The sequence below is a fragment of the Sorex fumeus genome, unplaced genomic scaffold (assembly GCF_029834395.1).
Source record: "Sorex fumeus unplaced genomic scaffold, SorFum_2.1 ptg000037l, whole genome shotgun sequence".
NCBI classification, from domain to species: domain Eukaryota; kingdom Metazoa; phylum Chordata; class Mammalia; order Eulipotyphla; family Soricidae; genus Sorex; species Sorex fumeus.
This window is the reverse complement of record NW_026606094.1, coordinates 36,508,470-36,527,501: the sequence shown is the minus strand read 5'-3', so window position 1 is coordinate 36,527,501 and position 19,032 is coordinate 36,508,470. Positions and strand designations below refer to the sequence as shown.

General features: G+C 37.2%; 1 protein-coding gene across 1 annotated transcript in view; it reads left to right on the top strand.

Annotated features, from left to right (window-relative positions):
* The window catches only part of SEMA3D (semaphorin 3D), a 154,372-nt gene that overhangs the window by 69,160 nt on the left and 66,180 nt on the right, over positions 1–19,032 (top strand). Inside the window, exon 6 of the mRNA XM_056118199.1 lies at positions 1,325–1,453. Coding sequence (XP_055974174.1) covers positions 1,325–1,453 — 129 coding nt within the window. The remainder of the gene's footprint in view (positions 1–1,324; positions 1,454–19,032) is intronic.

Sequence of the window (19,032 nt, the reverse complement as noted above, 5' to 3'; positions counted from 1 at the left end):
CCCCATCCCACCCTGCCTCTGTAGCTGTGCATTCCCTTTTGTTCTCTCTCTCTCTCTCTCTCTCTCTCTCTCTCTCTCTCTCTCTCTCTCTCTCTCTTTCTCTCTCCTTTTGGATTCCGTGGTTTGCAAGAGAGGCATTGAGTGGCAATCATGTTTGGTCTATAGTCTACTTTCAGCATGCTTCTCCCATCCTGGGAGGATCCTCCCAACACCCTTTATTTGGTGCTCCCTTCTCTATCTGAGCTTCCCTTTCCCCCAGCACGTGTGGCTGGAATTTTGCTCCATGACTTGGAGGTCAGCCATAGTCTTTTTTTTTCAAGTTGCTATCCTGTATATAATCTAAAGCAGTTGATTTTTAAAAATGGTAGGGACTAGCTATTACAGAGGTAAAATATACTACTTTAGAGACTGTATTCTCCCTGTCAGCAACCCCATCACCACACCAATATGCTGACTAGCACTGGGCAAGATTCATCCCTGCTCCCCTCCTTTAATGTATATATACTTCACTTTCACTATTCTCTCTTTTCCTCCTCTCTTTACAGTTAGTTATCACCCTTTTTCTTCTCCTCTCCTTCATCCTTCTCCACTCATTTCCCTCTTCTCTTCCTTCCCTTCCTCTGTCTTCCTATCCCCCACTCTTCTCATAACTGTCTTTTTCCCCAATAACATGGCCTTGACTTAAATAACAGAACAAAGACATTTGGTATGCAGTAATGGCAACATTTTCCTCTTTTCAGGAATTCAGTATTTATCAGAAGTAATAGAAACATGATTAGCTACAAGAAATGCAACATGCTATAATTCCAGAGTGACTTAAGTGCTGAAAGTTCCCTTTTAGCAGATGTTTCACAAAGAATAGTTGTGGCCATTGAGGTTGGTTCAGTTAAATAGGTACTAATCATACAACCCACTTCTCATTATAGTCCTTACTTTTAAGTATTTTTTGTGTGTTGCTAGAAAGAGAAATTCTTAGCTATTTCTTAGAATTATATACTTTACAATATGTGGAGAGGAGGCAAAATAGAGCAAGAAGAGTTTAGTCATTAAATAAGCTAATGTAATTTCTAATTTTGTTATTATTAATGAATCAATTATTAATATACCTTCTTATGTATGATTAGCATTATTCAGCAAAGATCATTGAGCTAATTTTTCTTCAATGGTGCATATTTTAGAATATATATGCAAAGTATATGAAATAATAAATCCTGGTATTGAACATTAAAGTTTTGTTTTGATATTATGAAAATTAGTATATCATAAATAATATCTGTGAGTGTGTTACTGAAATTCCTGTGTCTTCTTTTTTTTTTCCTCCCAGATGAGTATCTCTACTCTGGAACAGCTTCTGATTTCCTTGGCAAAGATACTGCATTCACTCGGTCCCTTGGGTCTACTCATGACCACCATTACATCAGAACTGACATTTCAGAGCACTACTGGCTCAATGGTTAGTGGTTTTCCTCGCCTGTGATTGTTTTGCTTAAGGAAAGATAAGAAACTCATTATTATCCATTCAAATGTGTTTAGGGATAGGTCATTTAGTCCAACATTTCAAAACACATTTGAAATAATTGCTCATTAAGTTAGGCAAATCTCCAGAACTTGTTTGTACAGCAATAACAGCAATATGGTTACTTTTTTGTGTGTGTTGTGTGATGTTGTTCACATTACTGTTCTAGACGAAACTTATGTTCTAAAATACGAGCAATACACAAGTATAAAGTACTGCTGCTTGCTTTTTAAGATTCAGCAAACTAAGGTAAAAATGAAGTCGGTCAAGTTCTTACATTGAAAACATTGCAGAACTGGGGTTCAGTGACTAAGAATGTGTTTCACTAAGTCAAATATATTAAAATTACAAATAGGTAGATTTTAATATTATCTATTTTTATTTAAAGATGGTTTCTGTTTGGGTTAATAAATACCTATAATATTTTAAGCATATTAATATTTTGCCTATTTACCTTTTTTAATTTATGGTTTTTGTTTTTGTTTTGTTTGCCACAACCAGCAGTATTCAGAGCTTACTGCTGACTCCTTTGCTCAGGAATCATTTTTGGCAGGGTTCAGGGGACAATTTGCTGTGCCAGGAATATGATACAAGTTGGTGGCATGAAAGGCAAGAATTTTACTTTTTGTACTATCTCTCTGGCCCTCGTTTACCATTTTTTAAATTTTAAGAATTATATACGATTCCTTAGTTTTAAAAAGTGTTTTACATTGGTTTATTTAAAGTAACACTGCAAAACTTTCTTTAACAAACACTGCTTTATAATATTATAAGACCTTTTATGTTAATTTCTATCCTGACACATTATTCCAATACGTTAACAGAATTATGTAATACCACTATTTTTTAGCAAACTGTTGGCATTTCTTATTCACACTGAGTATTGAACCTTAGTAAATGTTGCTTGGCAGAGATTTTTTTGGTGTTAACTTTTTTTTGCTTGTGATTTGTATGTATCAAGATAAATAAGATAAATATATGGCTTTAACATGACATATATATTTGATTATATCCTCAATCTTAAAATGGCAAGTATGATACTTCCACTTTCTCCTCCTCCTCCTCTTCTTTTCTTCTTCTTCTTCTTCTTCTTCTTCTTCTTCTTCTTCTTCTTCTTCTTCTTCTTCTTCTTCCTCTTCCTCTTCCTCTTCTTCCTCTTCCTCTTCCTCTTCCTCTTCCTCTTCCTCTTCCTCTTCTTCCTTCTTCTTTCTTCTTCCTTCTTCTTCTTTCATGGGGAGATATAGTTACAGACTTACAAATCTTCATGGTTAGTTTCAGTCATAAAATGATTGAGTACCCATTTCTCCACCAGTGCTCATTTTCCACCACCAATGTTCCCAGATTCTCTCTTGCCATGCCCCCATCCCCAACCCCCCTGCCCCACCCCCGCCTCTGTGGCAGACACATTCCCTTTTACTCTCTATCTCCTTTTAGGTGTTAGGGTTTGCAATACGGGTACTAAGCAGCCAACTAAGTTCAATCCATAGTCTACTTTCAGCACACATCCACTTTAAAGAAAATATTTTTTTCTTCCTCTTAACTGTGATATGATCAATTCCAGCAATGTGAAACAACAGATGCAAGGAATATTTGTTTTGACATTATCTGAATAAGCACCTTTTCTTAGAACTATGTGAGGAAAGTACAAAGTAGGAAAGCTTTGAATTAGTTTAAATATTTTTAATCAATAAACGAAGTTATGACATATGGAATATTATTCTCTCAGTATGTCTAAAAATTATATGTGAGGTTCACTCACCTTTGGGATGGCAAATGCCTGAAGCATACGAGGACAGTGAGAGATAGAGCTGGAATACTATATACTTCATAATTAAGGCAACAGAAACTTTGGTTTTGATTAATAGAGTAATCAGTTATTTATTTTTCATAAAACAAACTATTTAATGAAAATAGGAAAGTGATAAAACAGAAGCAATAGTTTAGCAGTGAAGGCAAACATGAGAATATATTGCAATGCATATTTAGAATAGAAAATATTTGAGAATAAAAGAATACAGGGAGATGAAGAAGAAATAAAAAAGATCCTGTATGCTGGGAAAATGTTAAAATTATCGCAGTTCTAAAAGGAGTTCTCAATTGAAACTTGAAAATTTTCAGAATATAGAATCTGAGAATTAAAAAGATGAAGACAAGAATTAGAAGTAACATTTTGGTTCTAGGACAGTTTTCTTAGTGGTTAATAATAGCAATCTTTATAGCATAGTTTCCCCTGGATATTTCCAATTGTACTATGGTTCTTTAACTGTGGAAAATGTCTCAGTTTAAAACAAAATTATTGTTTAATTTCTGTGGATTTTACTTAGAATTAGAGCTCTACTATCATATTTTGTGACCTCACACAACTTTTCTAAGCAAATTCTTAATCTAAATCGTTGTCATAATAATAATAGTATCTGTTCTATGATATCACATCCTTAAATTGGAATTATATGGAACTCAGAGGAAAGATAATTAAAGAACAATCTAATACCAGTATTAATACTGTCACTATTATTTCTGAAGATACAGGTGAAGACTCAGCCCTGATTATTCTGTCATTTTCTGACATTTATATGGCATTTGGAATTACTAACCACATTTGTATTCAATCAGTCTATATTCTAGGACTCAACATTTTTATTTTAAATGCTTTTAATCACTTAATCACTTAACTTCCCGTTAGTCATCGATTTGCTCGTGCGGGCGCCAGTAACGTATCCATTTGTCCCTGTCGCGAGCTAGTGTAGCCCAATGGCATCTGTTCGCTCTGGGAACATGAAGAGCCTCAAACCGATCGTTCATGATCTTCACGAAGAAGTCTGACCATCTGGTAGGCGGGCGGCCACGCGGTCTTTTGACATCCCGTGGAATCCAGTCAGTAACAGCTCTAGTCCAGCGGTCGTCTTTAAATCTCATTACGTGACCAGCCCATCTGATTTTTGACACCTTGGCAAATGAGACAGCATTCCTGATTCTTGATCGTCGACGGATGTCGGAACTCCGAATTTTTTCTCTCATTTGAGTGAAACGTGGTATTCCAAGCATGGCTCTTTCTATTCTTCTTTGGGAGACCTGAATAGCGTTCTCATCCTGTTTGCGAAGGGCCCAGGTCTCTGAGGCATATGTTAATGCAGGAAGAACAGTGGAATCAAAGAGATGTGCCTGGAGCCGGAGGTTCTTCGTCCTCTTAGCTATTTCTTCAACATTCTTGAAGGTGTTCCAAGCCGCTCCCTTCCTCCTGTGCAGCTCGGGTGCCAGGTCATTTGTCATGTTGACTTCTCGACCTAGGTACACATAGCTGTTGCATTTGGAGATGGTTGTTCTGTTGAGAACGAATGGGGTATCAGGAACGAGGCTGTTTCTCATAAACATTGTCTTCGTAAGATTCAGCTGTAGTCCTACCTTTCCACACTCATGGTCAAAATCGGCCAGCATTTGTGCCACTTGGCTGATGTTTGGTGTTATTAAAACAATGTCATCAGCAAAGCGGAGGTGGTGTAATTGCCGACCATATATCTTCACTCCCATTCCTTCCCATTCCAGTTGTCGCATAATGTTCTCGAGGGTGGCACTGAAGAGTTTCGGTGAAATGGTATCACCCTGCCGAACCCCTCTCTTGACATCAACGATCACTTAAATGCTTTTAATAGAATTATATTATAGCTATATTTCATCTGTGTATGATTAAAAATAAGAATGTAGCATACACTGCATTGAGTTCTACACCCAAAGTCCAGTTCTGTCCATCATACTGGTCACCTTCTTTTCTACTTTTCTGATAATCACTTATTGATCATATAGTACAAATGTACATTTTTTTGAAAATCAATTTTATCAGTTAATTTTCCTAATATACTATGTATGAGTAAAATTACCTGATATTTGTCTTTGTGAGTAATTTATTTTTATTTTTTTTCTCCATGAGATTTTTTTTTATTAGTGAAACACCATGAGGTACAGTTGTAGATTTACAATTTTTTGTGCTTGGGTTTCGATTATACAATGATCAGATACCCATCCCTCCACCAGTGCCCATTTTCCACCACCATGGATAATATCCCCCCCACCCTCATGCCCCCATCCCCCCCCACCTCTGTGGCAGGGCAATCCCCTGTGTTCTCTCTCTCCTTTTGGGTGTTGTGGTCTGCAAAAGAGGCATTGAGTGGCAAACATGTTCAGTCCATAGTCTACTTTCGACATGCATCTCCCCTCCTGGGAGGATCCTCCAAACACCCTTTATTTGGTGCTCCCTTCTCTATCTGAGCTGCCCTTTCCTCTAGAATGCCCGGCTGGCCACTAAGCTATGAAGTAATCCTCCTGGTGCTGATCTAAGCTATTCTTGGGTATTAATCTCATATTTTGTTACTTTATATCACCCAGATGAATGCAGTCTTTCTATGTCTATCCCTCTCTTTCTGACTCATTTCTCTTAGCATGATACTTTCCATGTTGTACCACTTTTATGTATATTTCATGACTTCATCTTTTCTAACAGCTACATAGTAATCCATTGTGTAGATGTACCAAAGATTCTTTAACCAGTCATCTGTTCTTGGGCATTCAGGTTTCTTCCAGTTTCTGGCTATTGTAAAGAGTGCTGCAATGAACAAGCAAGTGCAGATGTCACTTCGACTATACATTTTTGCCTCTCTGGGATATATTCCCAGGAGTGGTATTGCTGGGTCAAACGGGAGCTCAATTTCTAATTTTTTGAGAATCATCCATACTGTTTTCCAGAAGGGCTGAACCAGTCGACATTCCCACCAACAGTGAAGGAGTGTCCCTTTCTCGCCACATCCATGCCAGCCTCAGTTGCTTTTGTTCTGTTGAATGTGGGCCAGTCTCTGAGGTGTGAGATGGCATCTCATTGTGGTTTTGATCTGCATCTCCCTGATCATTAATGATGTAGAGCATTTTCTCATGTGCTTTTTTGCCATTCGGATTTCTTCTTTGAGAAAGTTTCTGTTCATTTCATTGCCCCATTTTTGGATGGTGTTGGATGTTTTCTTCTTGTGGAGTTTAACCAGTATTTTGTATATCCTGGATATCAACCCCTTGTCAGATGTGTATTTGGCGAATATCCTTTCCCATTCTGTAGACTGTCTTTGTATTTTGGTCACTGTTTCTTTGGAGGTGCAGAAGCTTCTTAGTTTAAGATAGTCCCATTTATCTATCTCTGTTTTCACTTGCTCAGCCAGTGGCATGACATCTTTGAAGATACCATTAGCTTCAATGTCATAGAGGGTTTTGCCAACTTTGTCTTCAATGTACCTTATGGTTTCTGGTCTGATGTTGAGGTCTTTAATCCATTTTTATCTTACTTTTGTACATGGTGTTAGGCAGAGTTCTGAGCCCATTTTTTGCATGTAGCTGTCCAGTGATGCCAGCACAATTTGTTAAAGTGGCTTTCCTTACTTCACTTCACAGTACTTGCACCTTTATCAAAGATTAGATGATCACATGATTGAGGGGAGATGTCAGTGTATTCAACCCTGTTCCATTGGTCTGCAGTTCTGCCTTCGTTCCAGTACCATGCTGTTTAAATTATTACTGCTTTGTAGTACAGTTTGAAGTTCGGGAGGTTGATTCCTTCCATTTTCTTTTTCCCAAGAATTGCTTTAGATATTTGTGAGGGCTTATTGTTCTATATAAATTTCAGGAGTGTTTGCTCCATTTCTTTGAAGAATGTCATGGGTATCCTTATAGGGATTGCATTGAATTTATACAATGCTTTCGGTAGTATTGCCATTTTGACAATGTTAAGTCTCCCGACCCATGAGCAGGGGATATCTTTCCATTTCCTCATGTCCTCTTTTATTTCCTGAAGTAGCGTTTTGTAGTTTTCTTTGTATAGGTCCTTTACTTCCTTAGTTAAGCTGATTCCTAGGTACTTGATTTTCTGGGGCACAATTGTGAACGGGATTGTTTTTTTCATGTTGCTTTCTTCTCTCTCACTGTCTGCGTATAGGAAAGCCATGGACTTTTGGGTATTGATTTTATAGCCTGCAACTTTACTATATGAGTCTATTGTTTCTAGGAGTTTTTAGGTGGAGGTTATTGGGTTCTCTCAGTATAGTATCATATCATCTGCAAATAGTGAGAGCTTGATTTCTTCCTTTCCTACCTGAATGCCCTTAATATCTTTTTCTTGCCTAATCGCTATTGCAAGTACTTCCAGTACTATATTGAACAGCAGTGGACATAGTGGGCATCCTTGTCTCGTCCCTGATCTTAGAGGGAAGGCTCTCATTTTTTCCCCATTGAGGATGATGCTTGCTGTAGGCTTGCGGTAGATGGCTTTAATTATGTTGAGGAAGGTCCCCTCTATACCCATTTTGGCTAGGGTTTTCATCATAAAGGGGTGCTGGATCTTGTCAAATGCTTTCTCTGCATCTATTGATATAATCATATGCTTTTTATCTTTTCTTTTGTTGATATGATGGATTATGTTGATTGATTTCAGAATGATAAACCATCCTTGCATCCCTGGGATGAATCCTACTTGGTCATGGTGTATGATCTTTTTGATGAGTAGTTGGATTCTATTTGCTAGTAGTTTGTTGAGGATCTTTGCATCTGTGTTCATCAGGGATATCGGTCTGTAATTCTCTTTCTTTGTGGTATCTCTGTCTGCTTTTGGTATCAGTGTGATATTTGCTTCGTAGAAACTGTTCGGAAGTGTTTTTGATATTTCAATTTCATGGAAAAGATTAAAAAGGATTGGGAGTAAGTCTTCTTTAAAGATTTGGAAGAATACACTAGTGAATTCTTCCGGGCCAGGACTTTTGTGCTTGGGGAGACTTTTTATTACCACTTCAATTTCCTTGATGGTGATAGGTCTGTTCAGGTATTCCAGTTCTTCTTGTTTCAGCCTTGGGAGTCTGTAGGAGTGTAGGAATTTATCCATTTCCTCGAGGTTTTGATGTTCCGTGGCATAAAGCTTCTCAAAGTACTCCCTGAGGATCCTTTGAATTTCTGTAGTTTCTGTTGTAATGACCCCCTTTTCATTTCTGATTCGGTTTATTAGGGTTTTCTCTCTCCCTTTCTTTGTGAGTTTTACTAGAGGCTTATCGATCTTGTTAATTTTCTCGAAGAAACAGCTCTTGGTTTCATTGATCTTTCGGATTGTTTTTTGGGTTTCCATCTCGTTAATCTCTGCTCTGAGTTTTATTATTTCCTTTCTCCTGTTCGGGTTGTGCTCCTTTTTTTGGTCCTTCTCCAAGCTCTTAAGCTGTGAGGTTAGGTTACTTATGTGTGCTCGCTCCTCCTTCCTGAGGAATGCTTGTAGAGCTATAAACTTTCCTCTTAACACAGCTTTCGCTGTGTCCCATAAGTTTTGGTAACTCGTGTTCTCATTTTCATTCGTTTCTAGGAATCTTTTGATTTCCTCTTTGATTTCCTGTCTAAGCCACTCGTTGTTCAATAGCGCACTGTTTAATTTCCAGGTGTTTGATTTAGTTTTCTGTTCTTGTGCGTGATTTACTTCTAATTTCAGCGCATTATGGTCTAAGAAGATTGTTGATACAATCTCTACCTTCTTAATTTTATGGAGGCATGTTTTGTGGCTCAGCATGTGGTCTATCTTGGAGAATGTTCCATGTACGCTTGAGAAGAATGTGTATTCAGCTTTTGTGGATGAAGTGTCCTGTATATATCTACTAAGTCCCTTTCTTCCATTGTTTCCCTCAGATGAAGTATGTCCTTGCTGAGCTTGAGTATGGTTGATCTATCAAGAGGTGACAAAGCGGTGTTGAATTCTCCCACTAGTATTGTGTTGCTATTGATGTCTTTTTCCAAATCTATGAGTAGTTGTTTTAAGTACTTTGCTGGTCTCTCATTAGGTGCATATACATTTATTATTGTAAGTTCTTCCTGTCATACAGATCCTTTGATCAATAAGAAATGGCCTTCACTGTCTCTTATGACTTTCTTCACTCTGAAATCGATGTGGTCTGATATTAGGATGGCTACCCCAGCTTTTTTATGGGAACTGTTTGCCTGTAGGATTGTTTTCCAGCCTTTGACTCTGAGTCTGTGTTTGCTTTGACTATTGAAATGTGTTTCTTGCAGGCAGCAGAATGTTGGGTTCAATTTTCTAATCCATCCTGCCACTCTATGTCTTTTAATTGGTGCGTTTAGCCCATTGACATTGAGAGAGATTATTGTTATGGGATTTTGTCCCATTGTTCTGTTGAAATTTGGTGTATTTGAGGGGCCTTTCTTGCCTTAAAGTAGCCCATTTAGTTGTTCTTGTAACCATGGTTTTGAGTCTGTGAAGTTCCTGAGCTGTTGTTTGTCTGTGAAACTGTGTGTTGTTCCTTCTATTATGAATGAGAGTCTCGCTGGGTAAAGTATTTTTGGGGAGGCATTTATTTCATTGAGTTTTTTCACTGTGTCCCACCATTGTTTTCGGGCCATGAGGGTTTCATCAGAAAAATCAGCTATGAATTTTAAGGATGCTCCTTTGTAAGAGATTTCTTTCTTCGATCTTGCTGCTTTCAGAATTTTGACTCTGTCTAAGGTTTTGGTCATTTTGATCAGAATGTGTCTTGGGGTATTTTTATTCGGATTTCTTCTAGCTGGTACCCTTCGGGCCTCCTGAATGTGGTCACAAGTTTTCTTCAGCTCTGGAAACGTTGTAGCAATGATGTCTTTGACAGTTTCTTCTTCATCAAGGTTTTCTTCCTGTACCTCTGGGCCTCCAATAATTCTTATGTTACCCCTCTTGGCTTCATCACGATCTTCTCTTGCCATCTGTTCCCGAATTGTGAGTCTCTTTTCCATTTTCTGCTCTTTTCTGGAGTCTCTGAACTTCATCTTCGAGCTTACTGATTCTGTTCTCAGCAGCTGTTACTCTGCTGGTGAGGCCTTCCACTGAGCTTTTCAATTTGCCTATGAGATTTTTCAGGTCTGACATTTCTGATTACATTTTCCTCATTTCTGCCTTCAAATCCTCTTGTCTTCTATTGGCATTGCTTTCCATTGTTTCTTTTAATTCCCTAAGCATCCTAAGTAGCTCCCTTCTGAATTCCTTGTCAGAGAGGTTGTCTAACACTACAGTACTGTTGGTGTCATCTGGGCTAGACTCTTCAATAGGAAAGTTTGTTGGGCTTTTGCATTGCTTTACCATTGTGACAAGTGTGGTTTAGTCCTTCATGTTCACTGTTACTATTCTGCTTGATATGCAGTGTGAGTTAAGATGTGAGTAATTTATTAAGTATCCTCTAGATCCATCCATGTTGTTACAAATTGCAAATTTTTATAGCTGAGTAGCATTATTTAATGAATATATACCACAGATTTATCTATATAATGTCTGCTAAGGTTGTTTCCTGCCCTCGATCAATGTAAATAATGTGGTAATATAGAGTCACAGGCAACTATCCAGTATTCCAGAAGCTTGTCTAGTCCAATACTTTAAACTGTTTCCTTCCTCTAAAGCTATATTTACAACATAATATTCTTGTAATGAAGTGACCTTAAAAGTATACATTGAGTTTTCTTAATATTCAGCTCTACTTAAAAGAAACTTCTTTTAGTAAAGAGTAATGATATCTACACCTTGGTCTTGATTGTGCCACAATGCATGTGATTTTTGCATTTTCTTTAATGATATTTTGCTTCAATTCTTGAAATACTTTGAAATATACTTGTATATTTACAGGTGTAAGAATATATAAAAACCTAATTGTTTATTAAGTATTTCTACCCTGATTTTTAATATACTTTCCTAATTTATTTAAATTTTCTTAAATTTAATAATTCAACTTGAAATACCTTGAAAGTGTTTTTTATTCCTTCATCTTCTTTGTCTTTTATGTACTTTATCAGCAAGGGATTTTGCTCCTTTTGAAGAATTTGTTCACCATGATTTTTTCTGGCGATAGCACAGCGGTAGGGCGTTTGCCTTACAAGCAGCCAACATGGCCGACCTGAGTTCGATTCCTCCGCCCCTCTCGGAGAGCCCGGCAAGCTACCGAGAGTATCTCTCCCTCAAGGCAGAGCCTGACAAGCTACCCGTGATGTATTCGATATGCCAAACACAGTAACAACAAAGTCTCCAATGGAGACATTACTGTGCCTGCTCGAGCAAATCTATAAACAAAAGGAGAACAGTGACAGTGACAGTGACAAAATTTTCCTGGGTACCATCTTCCAATAGACTTCCATTTTGTCATATTTAGTTATAAACAATAATTTTATTGCTCGTTTAAACTCTCTTTATTCTCTTCTGTTTTAAATATACTTTACCCAGGACCCATGCTAGTTATTGTATTAGTCACTTTAAAATATTATTTTTACTCATCCAGGGAGAGTTGCTCTTTATATTTTATAACTGATAGAAGTTTAACAGATAGTTTATAAATAACTTTTAGAATTCAAATCAAAATGTGAATATTAGTGGATGGAGAATGAATACAGGGGATATGGTGCATGCCATGCTTATGGAAACATACATTGTGCCTTAAGCACCACCAGGTCTGATTCCTGAGCACAACGGCAGAACCAAAGTAATCCTTGAGCACTTCTGGGTGTGGCTCCACACCAAAATAAGTAAATAAAAATCAAAAGTAGCATAACATCTCTGCACTGAATATCTATATCTATTTTATTAACAGTATAGGAATAATGATTCTATTTTTTTTTCTGTCTTTACTGGATCTGATACAGTACCATTACTCAATCTATTTTCTCTAAAACTCCACTAACTTGGTGTGACTATTTACAAGTAAATTTATTTAAATTGAATAATTAAATTATTTGTTTCTTAGTCACAAAATTATATTTCATGCATCCAATAGCACTATGGGCTTCCTTACTGGACAGAAAACATATAAAGCATCTACATCATCATAGAAATCTATCTTGGATAGTAGTGGTATAAAATGTGCTTATTATTCACATGATGTAACACACAACTTTTCTTTACTAGTCATTTAGTATGATGTGAAACTTGTTTCTTGGTTTCATGAAATTATTACCAGGTTGAAAGATCAAACAGATGTTTTATATTTCAAATAAAGTCAGTGTCAGTAGCTACTTTTTTAATATTACTGCATTTGTATATTATCTCTAATTAATTTAATTTTTGTTAAATTTTTCTCTCTGTACTTTCATTTTGAAGCCACAACCACATACAGACTTACATCTCTGAATAAACTAAATTGAAAGGGCACACACACAGTGGTGCTTGGGGACCATACCTAGCTCACAGCATAATGAACAAAAAGGGGTTGTATTGCCAGGGGATTAGAGGGGTGAGCATACAATTGGTCTCTGGGTGTCATTTTGAATTTTGCTGGTAATGACAGATGCAAAAGCTATTTCCTGGGATTTGTTGCAGGATGCCGTAATAACCAAGGAGCAAAGCATTAGTGTGAGAATATGTCCATTGCAGGATATTAGGACTAGAAAAATAGCTCAAAGGACTCAAGCATATGCTTTGTATGTGGATGTCTTGGATTCAGTTCCCAGGGTCTCATGGTCTCTTGCACTCCTGGAGTGACCACCAAGGACTGGGCCAAAAGTAGTCTCTCACTCTCACTGGGTGTGGCCCCCCAAGGGGAAAACAAAACAATTCACTGCAGGACATCAACTAAACTGTAAACCTAAGGCAAGACTGTATCCTGTCAGTGAGTTGATTTCCTGCCATAGATCCTTGTCAAAATATACCTTCAACTTTGTCTAATCCAGTTCCAAAAGACTTGAAGTATATGAATCCTGATGCCTTCTTAGAAAAACTAATTTATTTATTAAATACCTTCCCAGGAAAGCAAAAATTGCCAGATTTAATAGCATGGACAGTTATAGGTGAAGATTTGTTATTTTCACACTTTATGAACTTAATTTCATAACATATCAGAAAATAATAAACTAAATAAAACTTAGAGTATTTACTCAAACACAGTGAATTTTTTGTGAGAATTTTAGGATGAAACTAAAAATTACAACCATTTGGAAAATGAAAACAAACAGTGACGCCTAAGAGGCATGTGTTTTTGTTTTCTTTCCTGGAATAGATGGGAACTTTTGTTTTAAATTTCCATTTCTTAACTTATGGAGGCAGTTTCATCAAAGTTTCTCTTTGAGTGCTCCTTGTCTCTAAATGTTTCTCTCACAAAAAAGGATAATACTTTCCAAAAATGGTAGTATGAAGATGTTAGAAGTTCCTCGCAAGTAACAGTGAATAGTGAATAAGAATCTAATATAGTACGTTCATTCAGGTGAGAAGTGTTTCACAGGAGAATGAAAGCAATTTCAGTCACAGGCCACATGGGTTCATGCCATTTTCATTTGGCAATGATAGTTAGTGTCATGCTAAATGTTCATTTGTGAAAATGCATGATTTCAAGCTTCAGCCCTATTAAGGCATGTGTTTCAAATGCCAAGGGAGAAAAATGTGCTATAATAAAGCCCAGGTGTCTATTGGTATGATTGTAAATTACTTAATTCAGCAGCTATGCATGCCATACACTGATTAAATGATACCTATTTTTACATGAGGTTGGCAGCAAGTCAGGAAAGAGTTTCTATCATAAAATACTAAAATCAGTGTTCTAAGACAGGGCCTCAATTGAATCTGTAAGAAAGAAACTTTTTATTCTTGAAACTTATATTTATTTTTAACTCATAATAGGCTTATTATTTAAATTTTAGAATCGAGGACTATTTGATACTAATTCTTTATCCATAATTAGATTTCTTCATATAATAAACATTTGGCTTAAACATCTCTACCATTAAATTTTCTTATAGTACTTCAAACTGTACAGTCAGAATAATTTTTTTATAGTACTTGCAAACAAACCAAGCTTTAAAAAAGAATTCAGTAAATCAAAACCATTGAAAAAAACACACTAGACCATCTATGTTACATATTAGTTGAAAGTTAAAAGGTACTTGGATAAGTATACTCTTTTTTCTACCAAAAATATGAAAATAAAAATTTTCTAAGATAGACTGATGCCATACTATTCACTTTTGACCACTTCTGCTGGCAGTGTTTGGCTATACCTTCAAAATAAGGGTGTCCCTGAATTTTTGCAATGAGGGAATATGAATTTTATATTTATATGCATTACAGAACAGTAAATTCTCCTTTATTATAGATTTGTTCTTTTGTTGAACTTTGTTACCAAATGAAGACAAAAATATCTGTGAATATAACTATTTTTTCCATCTGAATGTCTGAGGAAAGCTTTGTAAAGGAACGCCCTTCCTCACCTTGGTATTCTTTTAGCATGACTCTATGTTGCAAATCTTCAATATCTCATGTTTCTCAGGAGAATTTTATACACATATTTTATTGCCATAATTTTTAAGTGTAATTAAAATCAGTCATTAGGTAGGTCTGATAGTATGTTCGTCTTCCCAAGTCGTCATGCATGCATAGATAACTTCTGCTTAAAATTAAATGTTATGATAAATTCTACATGCAATATTTCCTATTTTAGGATCACATATTTGTCAAAATGAACAAGTCAATCATATTCTCATACCCCTGTAAACTTTTAATAATCTCCCTTTTGCCTCACTCTAATTGCTTAAGAGAATGTATAACAGGGCTTGAAAAACAGTACAGTGGGCAGGCTGCTTGCATTGTATGTGATTAGCTTACATCTGGTCTGATCCCCAGATCCAGATGGTCCCCCAGTTACCACTAGGAATGACCAGGAGTAAGCCTTGAGCACAGTCAGATCTTGCCAAAAAAAAAATTAAATTAAAAAATGATATGTATAGCATTGCTCTGAGTTAATGAGGATTACCTATATGACAGATCTATGTCAGTGACTCTTAAACTTAGAGGCAAGTAAGAACCAACTATATGGTTTTATTTATTTTCATATTTATTTTAAAAATACACATGCTGTGCAGATGGGAGATTTTCATCCAAGTGTGCAACATTGTAGTCTCTAAACTTTAAAAAAAAATTTGTTTGATTACTATTAATGCCAGCTCTGCATCTGTGAAGCCAGTTTTGCTTGTCTTTTTTCCTATTCTTTCTTACTATCATTGTTCAGGGAACTAGAAATAGTAAAATTGATCCCTTTCTTTAGCTATAGCTTAACCATCCTTAGTATTTTTTTTTAATTTAGATTATGATTGGCTTGAAGTGAAAAATGAGTTTTTAGTACAATTTTTTGTTTTCTTTGATCCTAATAACTTGATTATTAAGTATATTTAATCATCATAATTTTGCTCGAGCGGGCCCAGTAACGTCTCCATTGGAGACTTTGTTGTTACTGTGTCTGGCATATCGAATACGTTCACGGGGAGCTTGCCAGGCTCTGCCCTGCGGGCGAGATACTCTTGGTAGCTTGCCGGGCTCTCCGAGAGGGGCGGAGGAACCGAACTCGGATCGGCCATGTTGGCTGCGTGCAAGGCAAACGCCCTACCACTGTGCTATCGCTCCAGCCCTAATCATCATAAAGGTAAAGGTAAAGGCCCTCCCGTTGATCGTCGATTTGCTCGAGCGGGCCCAGTAACGTCTCCATTGGAGACTTTGTTGTTACTGTGTCTGGCATATCGAATACTCTCAGTAGCTTGCCGGGCTCTCCGAGAGGGGTGGAGGAATCGAACTCGGGTCGGCCATGTTGGCCGCGTGTAAGGCGAATGCCCTACCGCTGTGCTATCGCTCCAGCCCTAATCATCATAACTAGTAAATAAATTTTATTTTTCAAAGTTTGCTAAAATTTCTATACCATAGTGGGATTTAATTTAATTCCACAATATTTTTTAAAAGAACACATTACATGTTTAATCAAAAATAAAAAACCTATATCATTTTTCTGCTCAGTTTATTTTTTTTTTTTGCTTTGCTCTTAGATTCAAAAATAAGTGTTTGTGATTCATCAGAAATTAAAATGGTGCATATGGAAAGCAATTTAAAACATTTAGTAGAATTGCTATTGGATTCTACCAATTTAAGACGAATAAAATGAATAAAATAGTATTTTAATTAATTTCATATAATTGAGAACAACATCACAATGAAGAATCTTTTGGTGTTCTAGGTTCAGAAAAATAATGTGGAAATAATGCGGAGCAAAGTGGAGAAAATTTTTGCACATATTACCTTTTCACCTTTCCTTGTAAGACTTCTCATTCATCAGAAAAGAGATTGGATAGGGCTGATTGAGAGAATCTGGGATGATAAAGACTGGACTATCCAACACTTGGAGACAAACATTAACTTTTGCCCTTTGAAGGCTCTTGTGAAGTTTTTTTTTTGTTTTTTTTTTTTTTTTTTTTTTACTGCTCGAGCTCGAGCGGGCCCAGTAACGTCTCCATTGGAGACTTTGTTGTTACTGTGTCTGGCATATCGAATACTCTCGGTAGCTTGCCGGGCTCTCCGAGTGGGGCAGAGGAATCGAACTCGGGTCGGCCATGTTGGCTGCGTGCAAGGCAGACGCCCTACCCGCTGTGCTATCGCAGGCTGGAGTGATAGCACAGTGGGTAGGGCGTTCGCCTTACAAGCGGCCAACATGGCTGACCCGAGTTCGATTCCTCCGCCCCTCTCGGAGAGCCCGGCAAGCTACCGAGAGTATTCGATATGCCAGACACAGTAACAACAAAATCTCCAATGGAGACGTTACTGGGCCCGCTCGAGCAAATCGACGATCAACGGGAGGGCCTTTACCTTTTACCTTTTTTTTACTGAGCTGTTGATCACTTGCTGTAGTTCACAGGGGAACAATTTTCAACACTCATGGTATCCAACAGATTGGGTACTGGAAAAACTCTAGAGAAGGCAACAGCTATTTTTTTTTTCACCTCCTACTTGCCATTTAAATGTTGTCTTCTCTTCCTTCTTACCCAGTACACTGTATTTCCTTCTTGGTATTATCATTATTCTGCTTAATTGAAGTCCTTCCTTGTTTGCTCAGTATGCATTCTGACTTATTTACTTTAATGGAACAGATAATATTAGTCCTGACATTTTTATAGATCTGTTACCTGGTTAATTCATAATCAAAAACTCGTTATCCATAATTTTTCTTAAAAGGAACTAGTAGTAACCCAAATCGATTCATCATTTGCTCAGTACAAAGTGGTTAATTTATTACATGAGTAAAATTTTTTATTTATGCATTTATTTATTTTGATCTGGGGGCTATGCTCAGCAGTGATAAGGGCTTTCTCCTCACTCTGTTCAGGAATCACACCTAGTGGGGGTTGGGGGCTCCAAATTCGGGGTTGAACCCCGTTTGGCTAAATGCAAGGCATACACCTCAAATGCAGTACTATCTCTCTGGCCTGCAAATACTTTGATACTTGGTTTATGGCATATAATATTTTTTGTTGGTAGTGGAGGTTTACAACTCTAACTCAGTTCTTGGGTATCGCCCTCAAGTCTGTGCTCAGGAGTTGCTCTCTGTGATTGCAAGGTTGTTCTGGGGATAGACTCAGTGACAGCAGCATGCAGAGCAAGCACTTTAATCCTATATTCTCTCTTAGAACTCTAGGATCACTATCACTTTTCTCCTGTTGTTCATCGATTTGCTCGAGCAGGCCCAGTAACGTCTCCAATGTGACAATTGTTACTGTGTTTGGCATATTGAATAAGTCACGGGTAGCTTGCCAGGCTCTGCCGGGCGGGCGAAATACTCTCAGTAGCTTGCCAGGCTCTCCGAGAGGGGCGGAGGAATTGAACTCGGGTCGGCCATGTTGGCCGCTTGCAAGGCAAATGCCCTACCCACTGTACTATTGCTCCAGCCCAGAACTCTAGGGTATATATTTTTGTGAAAAGTATACTATATGTATGTATATATATTTGTGTATACATGTATATATGTGTATATATATACTATATACACTACACTAGTATATATTTTTTTAATTTAGTATACCTGTGTATCTGAGCTACTTTTTTATATTATTAGAATTTATAGGATATATTATACTGTAAAACATATAGAGAGAAAATAAGACATTTTAAATTGTAATCATAGGAAAATGGGATGGAGTGTCTGGTACTGCAGCTGGCGCCAAGAGAATGGTGGCTGTTGCTTAAATTTTAATACCTCTGAGGAACTAAAACTGAATCCTAGAGAGATGCTGCTCAACTTCTAGATCTTGAATGATACTGTCTTCAGCCTCTGCTTCAAAATCTGGAGATGTTAATGTTTAATTAAGTTCTATCACTTCACAAATGCTGCTATTTGAGCCTGCTGCTTCTTTGCAGATGAAGTGGAGATAAAACTGCATCATTTTAAACAACTGTGGATTGGTATTATAATTGTATTGATGTGCTTGATTTTGCTTCTTTTTTTTTGTAGAGGAATCACACTCTGTTGTGGTCAAGACTTACTCCTGGCTCTAGGCTCAGGGATTGCTCCTGGCAGTGCTGGACAAACTGTCTGTGGTGCCAGGAAATCAAAGCCAGGTTGTCTGCTTGAGAGACAGCCACCTTACAACTGAACTATTTCTCTGTCTTCTCTTTTTCTTTTGGTGATTATATTACTAATGAAAGTTATCAAGTCAGCCATCATCTTAATAATGATGAATAGTTTTTG